Source organism: Hypomesus transpacificus, chromosome 3 (assembly GCF_021917145.1).
Source record: "Hypomesus transpacificus isolate Combined female chromosome 3, fHypTra1, whole genome shotgun sequence".
NCBI classification, from domain to species: domain Eukaryota; kingdom Metazoa; phylum Chordata; class Actinopteri; order Osmeriformes; family Osmeridae; genus Hypomesus; species Hypomesus transpacificus.
The window spans coordinates 4,285,500-4,302,022 of NC_061062.1; the positions used below are offsets into that span (position 1 = coordinate 4,285,500).

Consider the following 16,523-nt stretch of genomic DNA (forward strand, 5'->3'; position numbering starts at 1 on the left):
CATAATGGACAGTAAGAGGAAGTGTTTCTCAGACAGAAGGTCGGGAAAAAGTGTTAAAACGACACTACCTGCACACGCTTTCAAACCATAACGAAACATCGTGCAGGGAGATGAGTACAGCTTTGGGGTGGATCATTGAACTGAAGAACAAGAAGTTCTTCAGTCAATACCGCCCCCCCCCCCCCCGAACGTCTCCTTGGATAGAAGCGTCTCGTACTATTAATAACCACAATCAACAATTCACATAGGTCAGGGAAAGCCACTAGCTTACTCGCATTTTTGGATGCTTATAACCTTTTCCATCTATTTTGGCTCCACAAACCGACAACCCCAGTCCTCCAATCCCTTGAGTCCATTTTGAGCACGACATGTCCCCCCCCCCCAACTGTCACTGTGTTGTGTAGTGAGCGGGTGTGTGTGTGCGTACAGTGTGTGTGTGTGCGGAGGGCGTGTGTGTGCGGAGTATGTGTGAGTGTGTTCTCAGGGTTGAATGGCGAGTGAAGGTTAGCCACTAAGATAGCTCTATCTGTGTTGAGCATGCCTGCCTTATCTTCCTGCTCGGGGGGAGGGGAACCCCTCTCGTGACGAACAAACCCCTTCCCTCCCCTCAAAAGATGCAGCTCTCCACGCTGTTTGTGTATTTCGTCGGGTTATAAGGGTACGTTTATACAGCGCCTCTCAAGGGCTGGTTGTGAAGGGAATCTGCGAGCCATAATGTCCACAAACACACACGACTCAATGTGAGACCACCCTCTTGTGGTGCTCTGCTGAAGTGCAGTGAATTGAATTCAGGGCTATTGGTCTAGTTGTGTAGAGTAACGGTAAATATCCATAGGGAGATTCAGGTTTCAGGTTTGTGTCCTGGGTGTGTCTGTGTGTGTGCGTGTGTGTGCGTGTGGGTGCCGTGCGCGCGTCCAGTATTCAATGAAGAGGCCCCTGTACAGCACGTACAGTGCAGCTTCCTCAGTACATTGGAATAGACCTCCCTCCTCTTCCTGCTCCTCCTCCTCCTCCTTCTCCTACAACCCCTGTCTGTATCAGTCCCCTGCAGAGGTCCACTATCAGCCCAGGGACCCTCCGCCCAGCCTGGGGATCCCCTTATCACCCCGCACACAACCTGTGGAGACCTCACACACACACGGCTCCTACGCGCCACGGCTAGCGAAACACACTCTGCTCCAGTACGCATCTAGGCACCCTTTCCTGTGCGTACAGAGCTATACCGTTTGAAATGTTGCTGACACTTGGATCCAAAGTGTTGCATAGGAGAGCGTCACTGGGCAGTCACTGCATGGTTAGGAGGTGCAGAGCATCACTGGGATTCTCTCTGGAGCAGCTGTCTCGACTGGCAGCAGAGACATGGCAGAGAAGCCTGAGGAGGTGCTTAGTCCATCAGAACAGGAAACCACTGAGGCACTTATGGATGTCTCAGGGTCATGTGACACACGCACCCACTTGGAGAGAGAGAGAGAGAGAGAGAGAGAGGGGGGAGAGAGAGAGAGAGAGAGATGTGTAAACCTATTCCCTTTCCTTCTATACTCGAAGCCCTCTATGAGCTCATGCATCTACAGTGACTGCTGCTGCTCCACACACATAGCCAAGAGATACCAGACAACCCACCACCAGCCACGCCACTGAACCCAGCAGCTTGCATGCTTTCACATCAATCACTGAGTCAGATCCATTACTGGGTAAGATATCCCAGCGTACTGTAGTATCTGATCTGGTATCCACTATTACAATGCTCGGCTTGATCTTGAGAGGGGTCACTATGGAGGAGAGAGCAGGTCGATAATAATGTCGTTCTGGAAAGTGTTTACAGTCACTCACGTTCAGACTGCTGGAATAGTTACACTGGGGTGCGCAGGTTTTCCCTTTTAAGGGGAACTCTGAAAACTTGCACATCATTTGACGGCACGCAGTTGGCTTCATTCACTGATATTGAAGGTGCTTTGTTTGGCAAAGGAAGATAGAGAATGAAAGAGGGGGAGAGAGGGAGTGACTGAGAAAGAAATCGAGTGAGACAGAGGGAGCGGGAGAGAGAAAGAAAGAGACAGCAAGAGAGAGTTTGAGTGCCCTGATACAGTTTCCCTATTAGGTTACCTCAAAATTGCCTTCCATTCTACAAGTCTACAAGCAAATGGAACAATAGAGAGGCCTTACCACTTTCCATGTCAATAAATGATTTTGTCAATATAATTAGGCTGTTTTAAATTGTATCCAGAGGTAAAGCCAAGGACACGATTAATGTAGATATTGCAAAAACATATTTGTAGGAATGGTTTATAAAAACGTACGTATAAAGTGTACAATATGATGTTTTGAAAGAAAACGTAACCGGAAATGGATCAAATAAAAACAAACGTATTATATGAGACGTGATGAAGAAGGTGAAAGCGCATTTCTAGAGCACGCGGAACAGTCAGCAGGACCGTTAAGACTCCCTAGGACTCATAACTGTCTGGACATTTGGCTACATTGAGGCCTACAATGGATGGTCTCAAAGATCACTGCCAATCACCAAAAACACACCAAAAACTATTCATCACCCCCCAAAAAATCTATACAGGACGACAAAAGTAGCACAATAAATGTACCAACTAATACATCTGCTGGTGAGGTATTTGGCACAGGTCGTTGTTTTTGCACGGAAGCAACAGGTGGTGACAAAATTAGACATTGGTTGCCTTACACATTGGAATTTTTGTCATTCATAACCCTCACCGGCCGGGGAATGTTACTTTAAGGGCAACCATGAAACTGTCAACCTGATCTAACATTATTCATGTCAAGTATTTTTTAAGTAACAACCTTTATAAACCCCATGTAGCTGCCCCAACAGAACTTTCCGCAACACACTCACCTTATCTGGAGTCAGTTACTGCGACTGAAATGACGGTGTTTTAAAGTCCCTTTTTCAATTATAATCCCATTGAAACAGACAGTAACGGGTCACGGTTGCGGACTCCACGCGGAGGGTATGGTCCTGGAGAGGGGCACGGGAGAGGGGTAGAGATAGAAAGCCGCCGCACACACCACGGTCATTCCCGACAGCCAGAGTTTGACCCACCCTGCGCGTTAAAAATAAACTGGACGCATCTACATGTACATGATCTCCGCGCGCAAGGGGACGAACATTCCTGTCATGAGCGGGTGACTTTAAATGGCAGACACACTTCAGAGCGCCCCCACCCCGGACGCCCGTCTGCCTGCCTCTAATCGTAACACACCGACACCCCCGCCCATCACAGAAATGTCACCTCTACTGACTATACTGCTACCGAGTTTCCCATTGACAGGGTAGGTTAACTTCAGCAATTAAATACACTATGATAGCACTTGTATGTGTTAATTAAAAGGCATTGCAGTCAATGCAGGTTATACGACCGTTTAGTGGAATATTTTTTGTTGTCAAGATGCAAAGTTCTCAATGACTTCATGTAGTTGTCTAATGTACAGCGTGTGTGTATGTTGCACTAGTGAATGTAGTAAAGCATGATATCTTATGAAGGTGCATACAACTCACAGGAAGCTCCAGTATTCTGGTGGTGTATTGGAATAAAGTAATTCTGACAACACAACCTTGAAAAATATGTAGGCTATATTTAAGAAAATAACATATGCAGGTAGATTGCATTTCGTTGAAAACACACTCAGAGGTTATAACCACAACAAGGCATAAATAATCATAGATTTCAACATGGTAGAAAAGGCACTTAGGCCTATATTTTTACAAAATTTGCAGCCAAACACAATTATTACAAATGGTTGTTATTTAGCTCCTTCCTTGCTTTCCCAGGAGAAACATATCCTTCAGTTTATTATTTGGTTCCCATGGGAACTGCTAGACAATCAACAACAATCTTGACTTAAATTGTCATTAATATACATTATGTATGGCTTAAGTGCTGGATCTAACCCAGCATGGATGTATAACTGATAACTATACTGAAGATAAACTATCTGCATAGTCTCTACATTGTACAAAATAATACAAATAAAATAAAATGAAAACTAAATTACTCATTGCATTCTTTGCTTTGTGCAATAAATCAAAATAAACAATTCTAGTATTAACGGTTAATTTAATAACCACTATAAACTTCAAGCATTGCATTGTCTTCTACTCTACATCCGAAACTAAAGTCCTGATTAAAAAGCACAAAGTCAACAGGAAACAGAGGAAACAGAAATAAATAACAGACAAAGAATAAATACACACATGAGAACGCAAATCCTCCTGACTCATCTTATGCAAATGTGGGTGTTACGATCAATACATGTACCCTACATGTAGCTTAACTACAACAATTTATTTACCCCTCTTTTACCACAGAAATAGTTACCATAGAAAACCCCTTTGGTCTCTCCGCGGGGGGCGGGGTAGTGTAAGCCCCTCAAGCTCTGCTGGGTGACATCAACACATGATACCAGGGTGACCAAACATCACCTTGGTAACCAGAGACGTATCGACACAAAGCTATCAGTACAGATAGATTAGACTCCCTGACAGGATGGACAGATACTCCACAAACGAGTGTGGAAGTGGAGACTTATTTCAACAAAATCAGTGTTTTGAATAGAAGGGGGATTGGAATGGAACGCACGCAGGGGTCAGCCTTGTCAGAGGTTGCAGTAACACTAGACGGGGGTGGGGAGGGTCATATCTGGGACTGCCCCAGAGGGGTAAAAGGTCACCACCAGAAAGGAGAAATACATCCATAAATTATGAATTAAGAGATACTATTCACTGAGCCATCGGATATCCTAATTAGCACAGATTATATAGCATATTGGTGTCTTCAACTGGTTTAGTGCTTGACTGGAACAAACATGGTCGTACATATAGTTTCTGAACTTTACATTAGTACCTTGATACCCATATAAGATTTATGGGTCTTTGATATAGACCTCACAAACTTTGGCAAGACTAGAATTGTTTCAAGCGTATGTACAGTTGTACTACTATACACTATTTAACAAATACTATTACACAGAAATACACAATAAAAAAAGGAATTTATGAAAAAATAGTAACTCCATATAAAAAAAAACTGCATGATCACAAGATCAACATAACATCAGTGCTCTTCATGGACATAAAAGGAAGTCAAGTAAATAAAGTTGGGTGCAAATTGAAAGAGAGACCGGTCCCACGCTGGGGTGTTCAGTCTAAGTGCTCAATGCTATGTGTGTGTGTGTTCGCTCTTAGAGTGTCATAGCAGGCAGATGGCATCCAGCTCAGCGATGGCCGATGCTTGTCTCCTGGCAACCGCGTTCAGAACTCTCTGCGGGAGGGAGGGGCTGCCAAGGTCCACCTACAGGAGGGAGAGGGATGGAGGGAGAGGTTACATGTGGAGGAAGAGAGACAAGGAAGGTTTAGAGGGTGGAGGGAGAGAAAGATGGAGAGACAAGTGGAGGTGAAAGAGAGAGCAGAGAAAGAGGCAGAGAGAAGAAAAAGATGTGATTGCTAAACAAAAATAATGTATCAGGCACAACACTCAACACCAGCTGCTACACAGCCACCCGGTCTCACCTGCAGCAGGAAGATGACACGGACAACCTCTCTGCCGCCACGCGTGATTGGCTGAAGGAGCCAGGCGCTGGGCAACATCTCGCCGCGGACGATGTCCATGCTGGGGCGAGGGAGGGACTCCTCAAACACAGACTGCATGGCCAGCACACACAGGTCGCCCTGGGAGACAGGAGGACCACGTTAGCGGGTCGTGTGAATCACTGTTCCTGGAAACCTAGTGAAAACCTACAGGCGGGTATCTCTCCAGGAGCAGGGTTGGAGTGTAAACCTACAGGAGGTATCTCTTCAGGAGCAGGGTTGGAGTGTAAACCTATCCCTCCACTAAGAGCTCTCGAGGACTTCTTTGGGGGACCTAAGTCAAGGAGACACCGAGAGGTGTTCCTGTGGGGGATTGTTAGGGAGTGTGACAGCACTGACCTGTCTGGCCTCGGTGCTGACACAGCAGAAGTCTCTGGGCTGCTTCAGATGGCAGGAGGACGGGTCTGTCACCAGGTACACTGGAGGGGGACAGACAGACAGACGCACCATGATGAGAGAGAGAGGGGAGACACACACACACACACACCATGATATGAGAGAGGGGAGAGACACACATGCCATGATGAGAGAGAGAGAGGGGTAGAGACACAGACACCATGATGAGAGAGAGAGGGGAGAGACACAAACACACACACACCATGATATGAGAGAGAGAGGGGAGAGAGACACCATGATATGAGAGAGGGGAAGAGACACACACAACACGATGAGAGAGAGAGGGGAGAGACAGACACACAGACAGACTTATCAAGAGAAGTGTAGATTGCATTAACAAGGCAGGTGGACATGTACGTCCCAAGAAGTTGGAACTTGTAACCGTCCAATGGTAGATAGCTACAGTATGGAAGTCTAGACAAGCCTGTATCAGTAGCACCACTAGGCAGGTGGGAGGCTGACTCACCCAGCTGAGTGCTGCCATCTAGTGGTCGTGTCCAGGCTGAGCGGACGGACAGGTGCAGGAGGTGGGTCTTGGAAGGCTCTCTGACCAGGCTCCACAAGCTGGCCAGGGGCCTGTCCAGCTCCGCCGCCCCCAGGAAGCCATGCACGGACGGGCTGGATGAGGGCCTGTGGTAGGCCTGGACCCCTCGCTCACTACCTTGACACCTAGAGAGCAGAAAGAGGGAGTAAGAGAGAAAGAAAGGACAAGAGCAATACAGGGAGATAAAGAACGAGGGAGGGAGAGACAGACACACACATACACACACAGAAATACACAGAGAGAGGGGGGAGGAGAGGGAGCGAGACAGAGAGGTGATCAATACAGAATAGGACACTAGATCATCATTGTGAATTGACACATTTACATGAATAAAATATGAGAAAGATCATTCAAGTTACCTCCATCCAGCAGTGGCTTTGCCCATCACCAAGTTCCCTATGTCCCCGCCAGCAGCCAAACGCACCTAGGGAAACAAAACAAGCTACTTCAGACAGATCATAGAATACATCCACTTACATTACATCCATCATTCATGGACTGGATATGAGAATCATGTACAAACAATGAACAAGCCTCACCATAACAGGGAGATAAAAGGATCCTGAGGGGAAGGTCACGCATCGTATATTTACCTCAGCCAACGCTCGGCCAAGCAGGCAAGACGTGAGGTCCTGATAGGCCGTGGAGATGGAGGAGGAGGAGCCAAACGAGGCGGTGCGCTGGCGTAGGGAGGTAGGCGATGATGGCGACGACATCAGAGGATCAGAGGTCAGGACCCCAGGCTCAAGGCGAACATCTGTGAGAAAAACAATGTTTTGAATCAAACATATATATTTCCCTTCCCATTTTCCATCATTGTGTTGTACTGTACAAAGAGGCTGGAGGAAGGGTGTCCCTCCCGAGCTCTCAGGCTCCTCACCCTGCACAGATAGCCAGGCACGTTGGCTCCTAATTCCCTGAGAACAGGCCAGAGGTGGTCGGGCCCTGGAACTCGGCCCATCTTCATGGACTCCTGGGGCCTGACGAGACGAAACAGACACCATTTGAAACAAATCTTACATTTGAATCTTTTGGTCGAACGCTAGAACCTCCTCTGTGATTAGTATCTCAGATTCAATCTAACAATTTTGAACATTCTAGAAGCTTCTGGAACTATCATTTGATTCTATACAGTGAAGGCAGTGGCTGTACCTGTACAGTGAGCGTGGGTCTGCAGCCGTCTTTCAGGTGGGTGGTGTTGCCACTGTTGTAGCCTGAGGTGGGTCCTGATGACAGGCTTAGACTCGACCCAGTACACAGAGTACTGCTGCTGATCCGGGTCCGATGACGCAAGTCATCCTACAGGGCAGATACCAGTAGAGGGGGGGGGGGGGGGGACATGTTGGAGAAAGTTTGGAAGGAAGACTGACAGACTGACAAACCTTAGGAAGGGAGACATTTGTCTGTTGCATCTCTTGAGATTTGGAAGCTTCCGGAGCTAACCTTGACCACCTGAGAGAGAGCTTGCTGCTGCAAACGTCTCTTCTCCTGCTCCGTTCTCTCCCGGAGGCGTTCTCGTGCCCGGGCGATCTCCGTCCTGGCCTCCTGTCGGGCGCGGCCGTAGTCACGCAGCAGCTGCTCGATCTCCGACGGGTAATGATCCTCTCCTCGCGGTGGATCTGGAATCCTGGGAGAAGACCAAAAAAAGTGGGCAACAAATTTGAGAAACAAAAGAACTCGCATTTTGACTCGAGATCCTTTATTATCGTAGCGAGGGATTAAACAGCAGGTATTGGCCGGGTTTCCCAGGTTCGTTAAGAAGCTCTTAACGCTAAGAGCTTCTTAGGAGCGTTATAAGAGTGTTCTAGAGCGTTCTTAGAAACGCTACTAAGAAGCTTTTAGCTTCTTAACGAATCTGGGAAACCCGGTCATTGTCATTTGAATTCTGCCTAGTCCAGACAGTCATATATCCATCATTGAAAAGACACAAGATACCTGGTGCTGTCAACCACCTCCTGGCGGAGTTGCTGCAAGTAGTCCTTGCGGCGGCTGGGCAGGGCTGAGACCCTAGAGGAGGTGAGATCTTCCTGAGGAGGGGAGCGGGGGTGCTTCCTGGGGCTGAGGCTGCGGGCCCGACGGTAAGTCTGGAGCCGGGCCTCCCTCTCCTGCCTCAAACCCTCAATACTCCTCCTGTGTCTGGGAAGAGAGCAAAGAGGTTGAATCGTCTAAAATGGTATACTCATGACCATCATGTCTTGATCAAATTGGATACAATTCTGGTTTTACCCATCATAGAGCTGCTGGTTTGAGGGGACAGACGAGGGTTCCTCTCTGGATCCAGACAGCATCTTCAGGAGAGTGTCTGTCTCGCCCAGACCGTAGTGCAGCTTTGCCTCGGTCAGCTCCACAGTTAGCTGGTGTGGATTCATGTTGAGATGCACAGTAGACATAACCTGCTCCCTCTCCTTGCGCAGTCTCTCGATCTCCCTACTCTTCCTATCCCTCGAGCCCAGGTTCTCTGGACCCAGGCTTGAACCGTGCTTGCTATCCATCTCATCCCACTTCGCCTGGCTCCTCCTCCTCACCTCAGGATTGTTGGGTGGACAAGAAGCTGGTTTGTTTGTGCTACTGGTCCGTCTCTCTGCAAGCTGGTGACTGATCCCAGACCAGTTGGTGAACTTGTTGTGCATCGGCAGGTCCTCAGGCACCAGACCGTGCTCAGGCTGTGGGGACGGGTTACCAATGGGGTTTATGTTCACTAGGACATCTGTGTTGCACTCGCTAGGAGCTAGCGACATGAGGTCATCCTCCTGAAGCTGGACAGTCCTCTTACTGATAGAAGTGGGGTCATAACCACCGTCGTGGTACTCCCCTGGATCTTCTAATTCACTGTGGTGAAACTCGGTATTCCTGCGCTTGTAGCTCTGGAGGTGTTCCAGGGTAGAAACCGGTGTTCCTTCTTGTCGGGACGTACCCGACTGTCTTGTGGGAGGGGTGTGGTTCGGCATGGTTATTCCATTACTGGAAAGGGAAGATATGGACCATCTCAGACTTTGGCTAGCGGTCTTCAGCCTGGTAGGGTTGGAAAAGGTGGCGTCTCTTAGTTCTTTAATTGGACATCTACTTTCATTATCTGCAGATGAATTGACTGAGCATTCATCCGTTTCTTTGGTACTTGAATGTCTCAGTTCACTTACATTCTCAAGTGATACAGACTCTGATTTACTAATAGAACTGTCACTAGAATCTAGCTCACACATTTCACCACGATCCGTTAAAGACAGGGACGTTTGACCTTCCGTGACGAGGAGATTGAGGCAGGGCGTAGACCGGCAAGGTTTTTTATTGTTCATTGGGACTTTATTTCCATTATGCATTTTGGGTGTTTGGTGTTTTTTGTAAAGTTGTACAGCCTGTTCTCTTCTCTGGCCTGGCCTGACTCCCACAGTGAGGATGGGGGAGGAAGCACGGTCAGTGTATATCACGGTTTGTTGCTGTTGTTGTTTTAAAGAGCTAACTTCCGTGTTGGCACACATGTTCAAATTCTCCTGGCTGACATTCTGGAAGGAGCTACTCAGGATTTCAGAGATTCTAATGCTTCTGGGGGAGAGCTCTGGTGTGAGGCCGCTTGAGGGGTCTGAGCGAACAGCAGATCTTGGTTGATTGGGACAATGGACAACATTCTCCATGGACAGAACTTTGTGTGGGGCGCCAACTTGTTGACAGATGGATCCTCTGACTGTAGGAGAGCCATTTGTTCTCAGGTCAGGCATGCTTTGGATCTTATCATCTGTCTGGGTCTGAACTCTGTCTCGACACACAGAGTTACCTTCTTGAGAGACATTGAGAACTTCTGAACCAATCACTTTGACTATCACATTGACCTCATGGGCTTTTGATCTCTCAATGGATGGATATTGGTACGCAGACATTTTGTTCAGCACAGGCGTTGGAGTCTTTTCGGTCTGAATACCAATGTCTACTGCTGTTTGGGTTGAACAGTCTCTTTTGGTCTGATCATTGGAGTAACAATGTGACACACATTGCGGACTGTTTCTCGGAATACGTTTCAAGACATCCCCGCTCCTCATGCATTGGACATTCCCCAGAAGGTCAGAGGTACTGTGGATCAGCTGGGAGAGATGTTCAGACATGTTCTGGAGGCTAGCCCAGGTGTTGGACTCTCTGCTAGCATCTCTAACCCTGTTGGACTGTGGTACCTGAGTGCTGCTCCTTCGATGGCGGATTCCCTTTCCGACATCCCCAGTAGTCTGGGTGCCATGGTAAGTCATCATGCTACAGGCTTGAGGTCTACCGGTCTGGGACTCCTGTTCAGAGGAGCACACCAGCATGATCTCATCCACCTGGCCCAAGCTGGTCCCCAACCCAACAGAAACACTGTTACGTGAGGAATTGCTCCTGACGGCTTCTGTCATGTTAGGGGGTTGGTGATTGACACAGGAGCCATGGCTTCCTGGGCTGGCCTGAGAATTGTGGGAGGTTGGTTCTTGGAAGTCCTCAATGCTGCTCAGGGTGCTGGAGAGACCCTTGTTGTTTGCGTAAGTGCTGAGGTGGGAGTTGAAAGGAGAGTTCTGCACATTCAAACCATTGTCCACACTGCAGCATCTGGTGATGTGTTTCTCAACACCGTTCAGCAAGGGAGATTTACAAGTTAGGTCTGCTGCACTTCCAAAGGCTGAGGTTTTGTAACTCCTCTGATCTGCGTCCTCACCCTGCCATTGGTGAACAAAAGGGTTGATGTCACTGGAGGCAAAGTGCATCGGCGAATCCCTGGGCTTTGGAGTGCGAGGCAACATTTCACTCTCTGCCATACTAGTGAGCACGGCTTTCTCTCGACCGGTTCTTTTCTCCACCTCAACCACGTGAAGGGATTGTGCCGTCACGCCATGCTCTTTCTGGGACACACAGACTCCGGAATCCCTTCCACATCTACCACTGGCTCGACAGGTTTCCTTAATGGTCGTAACTTTGGGCTTTGATGAGGCAACGGCTACTCCGCTAACTGTAGCGACGTCTGGCTGTCCACTTCTATGAGAGCCAATCTTTAGCCTCGATGTTGGCGGGCACCTGTTTCGGTTGACTCTGATGTTCTCCACTTCATCTGAAGAAGACTTGAGAGTCGAGTCTGATGAGGAACTAGGAAGGATTGGAGCCTGAACCCTTCGGAACCTCTTTGACTTTCCCTTTTTGCTGGCGCCAACAGAATGGCTCTGTTTACAATTAGTCTTGGCATCTCCCTCTTTGGATCTGTAATCTCCACTACTATCAGCCAATATCTTCATGCTACCATCCCTACTTCTTTGTGGTATGTTGGGAGATGAAGCTATACCAGGCAGAGACTTCTCCATTGGTGTTATCACAGGGGACTTGGTCGGGAGTTGATTCGTCACTGACTCTTCCTCATCTTTGGCCAGTTGTCTGAGAGTGAGGGCAAGGTTATTCTTGGAGCACCCAACAGTCAGCCATTTCCCAAGCCGGTATTGATCATCCGTCATATGGGCTTGATTATCCCTAGGACCAACATTCACACAACAATGAGGGGCATTATCTAATTGAGTTTGTGGATAGATGGACTGAGCAAGCAATGGCTGACTAAGGTTTATGCCTCCTTGGTGACCAGGGTGATTTCTATTTATTTGTGGATATAGAGTGTCAGGACCTGAACCTGGACCTTGGACATCTACAGACTCATTTGGATTTTTCTGATTCCCATTTTGTTTGTCTGGTGAATATTGACTACTACTTGACTTATCAGATGACAATTCCACAGCTATCATTAAAGTAGTTGAATTTTTGGGAAGTTTTGTTGATTTTGGTTGGGCCAAAACGTCCTGAGGCGTAGAGCATTCCTTGGCTGAGGTGGAAACATCCCCAGAAAATCTCCCCCCCTGTAGGGTAAAGGGTTTGTGAGGGTGGTTTGGCTGTCTAATGTCACTGTCAGGATTTATAGTCTGAACCTGAATCTTTTTGCAATCAACAGTGAAATATTGTGCAGGAGGAGGATCCTTAGCTGGATGAAACAATGTTGTTCTGAAACAATCATTTGTATTCTGAATCTGGTGTACAATTTTAACCCTCTCACTCATGGCTGGTTTATTATTCTCTCCTTGGTGAATCCTTCCAGCATTCAGATCTAAATCTCCAGTACTGAACTTCGGTGCAGATGAACTAACCACATGTACCTGTTGGTTTCCCCTCTGGTCAAGTTGAACATCAACAGACCTTTGACGGTCGGTGCATGTCTGAGTAGCATTCCCTCCTTCGTTCCCCTGTAACGTCTCTGAAGATCCATCACTTATGTCCAGACTAACAAGAGGAAAAGGGTGGATGTTTTCTGTACGATGTGAATAGTTTTTGATGAGTGTCGAGGGCTCTCCAATCTCTCTGTAGCGTGTTACTCTCTGGTCTGTTCTGGTGTCTTCTATAAGCCACTCTGAGTAGTCTAGATGTTTTTCCAACAAAGCAGAAGCAAGATTAGCAGCTATAGCCGGGGAAGGATCCACCATGGCCGCCTGGCTGGTTAATGGATCGCACGTGAGGTTTTCACTCTCCATCTCCACATCACTTTTAGAAACACCTCCATCTGTCAGTGACATCTTCATGGTCTCTAGCACAACGTCCGAGATCCTCAGGTCTAGCTCGCTACTGTCCCTGTCTCTCGGGGGTGGGGGGGATATAGTCTCCCTCCTTTTTCGATCAGTCTGTGGTTTGTCCCCCCGCTTTTCAACGTCTTCTCTTTCATTTCTCTCTCCCTCGCTCTTCAAAGTTACTCCCCCATCTTCGAAAAGAATGCCCTTATGGCCACCCACGCCACCGGATTTACAGTCACACACAGCATCTTTACACTGCTCACTGGGCCTTTCATCTTCACTGGATGTGGTCCCCGGTACTGCCTTTGACGCTTCAGCTGGTGTGTCCTGCCTGTTTGATTGGGGAAACCTGGGGTTATTACTCGCCAAGACAGACAATTTCCCTTCACTGCCATTGTTATCGTTGTCAGGACCAACTGCTACGATGGTTCTGACTGGACTAGACGACAACGTTACCAGGTCCCCTTCATTGCTCCTCTTTGGTATTTTCAAGCTGCCGACAAAAGAATCCTGATTGACTTGGTTTCTCTTCCTGGAATTTTTACTAGTTGGTTTAAGAGCTTCCTGCTCTGGTTGTGCACACTGGCTGTCAGGCTTTTTGGTTTCAAGCTTTTGCAGAATTTTGTCACTCTTAAGTAACATGTCTTTGGTATTTGTGACCTCGCATGACTCTGTGTCTCTCACTTTGACGCTAACTTTCTTTTCATTGCATAGCTCATTGTCTTCACAGGAAGCATTCGAGACACTTTCAATGTCAAACACCTCACTCAACAGTGTACCTTCATTTTCAGAGTAAGGCAACAAAATGGCTTTTGATTGATGACCTGAGGAAAACACATTGATGTCTGTGGCTATTTCTGGAGCTCTTTCAGGAGACACATCAGCAAAAACTGACACCTGCGGTGTCCCGGGCTCATTTGACATTGTAGGCTGTGATGCTGAAAGGATATGATCATTCTTACAGTCAGTACTGGAGCCAGGCTCTTGTAAGAGAGTCTCCCTCTCAATAATTTGGCCGCCACCTGCATTACCTATGTTCCCCATAGTTTGGGAGAGTCCTTCAAATTGTCTCACACACATTGGTTCCGGACTAAGTGCCAATGTTAAACGCTCTGGGGTTGAGAGGAACTGAGAATCAGGGAAATCCAGAGTATCTAGGCTTCCCTCTGAAACCTCAAGTCTGTGTTCCTCCACAGTCACATGATCCCCCTTGGCAGACACAGAGCTATAGCTTCCAGATCTGCTTTGGCTATCTGAGAGTTCCACACTGGTGGGACAAGGGCTGCAGCTGCTGCTGTTCACAGCACTAAATACCGTTCTCTTCCTCTGGGCCAGGGAGCCCCTGGGCATTCTGGGACTGTCTGCTGCATCGGTGGAGGACCAAGCATCCGTGAGCGCTAGCAAGGTCTCTGGTTCCCTTAAACTGCAGCTACTGAGAGAACGAGGGCTGTAACTCGCCAGGAAGGGGCTCTTCCCACAATCCTCCCTTCTTTTTGAAGCTGTGTCGTTGAGCTCTGTCGCTGGTGGTCTCTGGGTAACCTCCCCCCCTGTGGCTCCAGTTTCACCATTCACTCGAGCTTTAGGGTGGCCATGTTGACTCCAGTAGGCCTCAGCAGGCATTTCAGAACGTTTGGGAGTCGTGTCCGTCTCTGACCTTGACGGAACCTCGGAGGTCACATTCTGTCCCACACGTGGATGTAAGGCAACCGCTGTGTGTTTGGGGACGACTGTCTGCCTCAGCCCCCGTCTAGCTGTGTGGTGCTCCCCTCTATCCTCCACAGCCAGGGAGTCCTTGGACATCTGGCTGTCTTCACTCTCCGCCTCGCTGTGGAACATCTCCTCCTGCCTCAGCTGCTCTGCCAGCGCCGTGGCGTAGGCCGACGACAGGGAGTCCAGCGAGAACATGCTGTCGCAGTCCGAGGAGCCTTCCTCTTCCTCTTCTCCCTCCACCTCGTTTTCAACTTCCACCCATCCTTCCAGTCCCCGTTGCCTCTCCACCCAGCGGCAGGTCTGGCTCATCAGGGTCTCGGCGCTGTGCCAGCGTCTCTGTCCTGGAGCCCGGGAGAGAGTCCTCTGGTCCAGTTCCTCGCACGACACCGTCACCTTCATGCTGCTCCTGCTCATCTTCGAGTCCTCCGTGGGCCTGCCTCTGGTCCGTCTCCAGCCAAGACGGCTTGAGATCTTGCCGCCCGCCCTGGACGTCCTGCCTCCGCACTGCACTCCTGACGGAGGCTTCCGGAACACCCTGGCCAGGGCGGTCTTTATCCCTGGACCCACGGAGCGAGAGAACACCTTCCTGAGGGTATCTAGGCCCCTGCTACCACGGTGGAGACCCCTTACACCCTTACACAGAGCCTTCTGGGGGCCGGACCCGTCCGCCGCTGGTCCACTTTTCAGATTGCTAATTGGCTGTGCAGCAGGTCCAGGAAGTGACTGCTGGCTTGCGGCTGGATTCTGATTGGCCTTGAACAGGAGTCCCCGTTTGGGCAGCAGGGGTTTCCTCTCCGGGCGGGGTCTGCAGGGCTGAGCTAAGGGAGGCTCGGCTGGGATCGTCTGGCCCAGGTTCTCCGAGGAGCGGCCGCTGCTTCTGCCGCCCTGGCTGTGTGAGGACGACACGGTGCAGGAGCGACTCCTGGCTCTTTCGCGGGGGAGACACTCGTCAGACAGCCATTTCCTGCCGCTTGCAGACACTGGGGTCAGCTCAACCGATGTATTTCTCCTCAGGAAGTGGCTGTTGGGGGGAAAAAAGACAAGACAAGGAAAACTATTTACACAACTACAAACTCGCAACATTTGATGTGAAAGTGGTAAACGAGTCCATTCAGTTTGAACGTGAGCGTGTGAACAACTCCGTCGGGAGGTTTCCACGCGGTGCTGACCTGAAGACGGGCACGTGTCGAGGGTAGAGGCGGGACAGGAGGTCGGCCGAGAAGGAGTGCCTGCGCAGGAGCGGGAGCCGCCCTCTGGAGCGGGGGGGCGAGCCTGGCTCAGGGGACCCGGGGCTGTCCACACCTGGAGGAAGAACCTTCTCCAGGCGCTGTAGTTCCCTCTTGGCCTCCAGAAGATCACGCTTCCGGGCGATCCTCTCGAGCTGGTAGTGCAGCCTCTTCCGCCGGACGCGGCTCTCTGCTCGGCGGAGAGCGTGGTGCTTCAACAACTCCTCCTGCACCACCTTCTTCCGGGCGCCCACCGCCTTGGATGAAGGGAGCACTGGTCCTGCACTGGGCCCCCCGGGACCCCCAGTATCCTCCAAGGTCCCCTGGTATGGGGCGGAGATGGGGAAGTCTGTCTGGACGCCAAACTCCTGGGTCGCCCTGTCCTCTATTGCTGCCAGGCGCTGCATCTCCTGTTGGATCCACTGTTGGACTGTAGGAACGAAACACATGAACTAGGATACAAAGCGATGCTATTTGTAGCA

At 49.4% G+C, this 16,523-nt stretch overlaps 1 protein-coding gene across 1 annotated transcript in view; it reads right to left on the reverse strand.

Annotated features, from left to right (window-relative positions):
• Window positions 1-3,583: 3,583 nt before the first annotated feature.
• stard9 (StAR-related lipid transfer (START) domain containing 9) overlaps window positions 3,584-16,523 on the reverse strand; it is a 34,494-nt gene continuing 21,554 nt past the window's right edge. The window contains exons 21-32 of the mRNA XM_047047515.1: window positions 15,985-16,471; window positions 8,781-15,836; window positions 8,490-8,690; window positions 7,998-8,181; window positions 7,707-7,853; window positions 7,435-7,534; window positions 7,148-7,311; window positions 6,914-6,978; window positions 6,477-6,679; window positions 5,954-6,033; window positions 5,537-5,695; window positions 3,584-5,318 (exon numbers count right to left, since the gene is read on the reverse strand). Of these exons, the coding sequence (XP_046903471.1) occupies window positions 5,217-5,318; window positions 5,537-5,695; window positions 5,954-6,033; window positions 6,477-6,679; window positions 6,914-6,978; window positions 7,148-7,311; window positions 7,435-7,534; window positions 7,707-7,853; window positions 7,998-8,181; window positions 8,490-8,690; window positions 8,781-15,836; window positions 15,985-16,471 (8,948 nt within the window). The 3' untranslated portion in view covers window positions 3,584-5,216. The remainder of the gene's footprint in view (window positions 5,319-5,536; window positions 5,696-5,953; window positions 6,034-6,476; window positions 6,680-6,913; window positions 6,979-7,147; window positions 7,312-7,434; window positions 7,535-7,706; window positions 7,854-7,997; window positions 8,182-8,489; window positions 8,691-8,780; window positions 15,837-15,984; window positions 16,472-16,523) is intronic.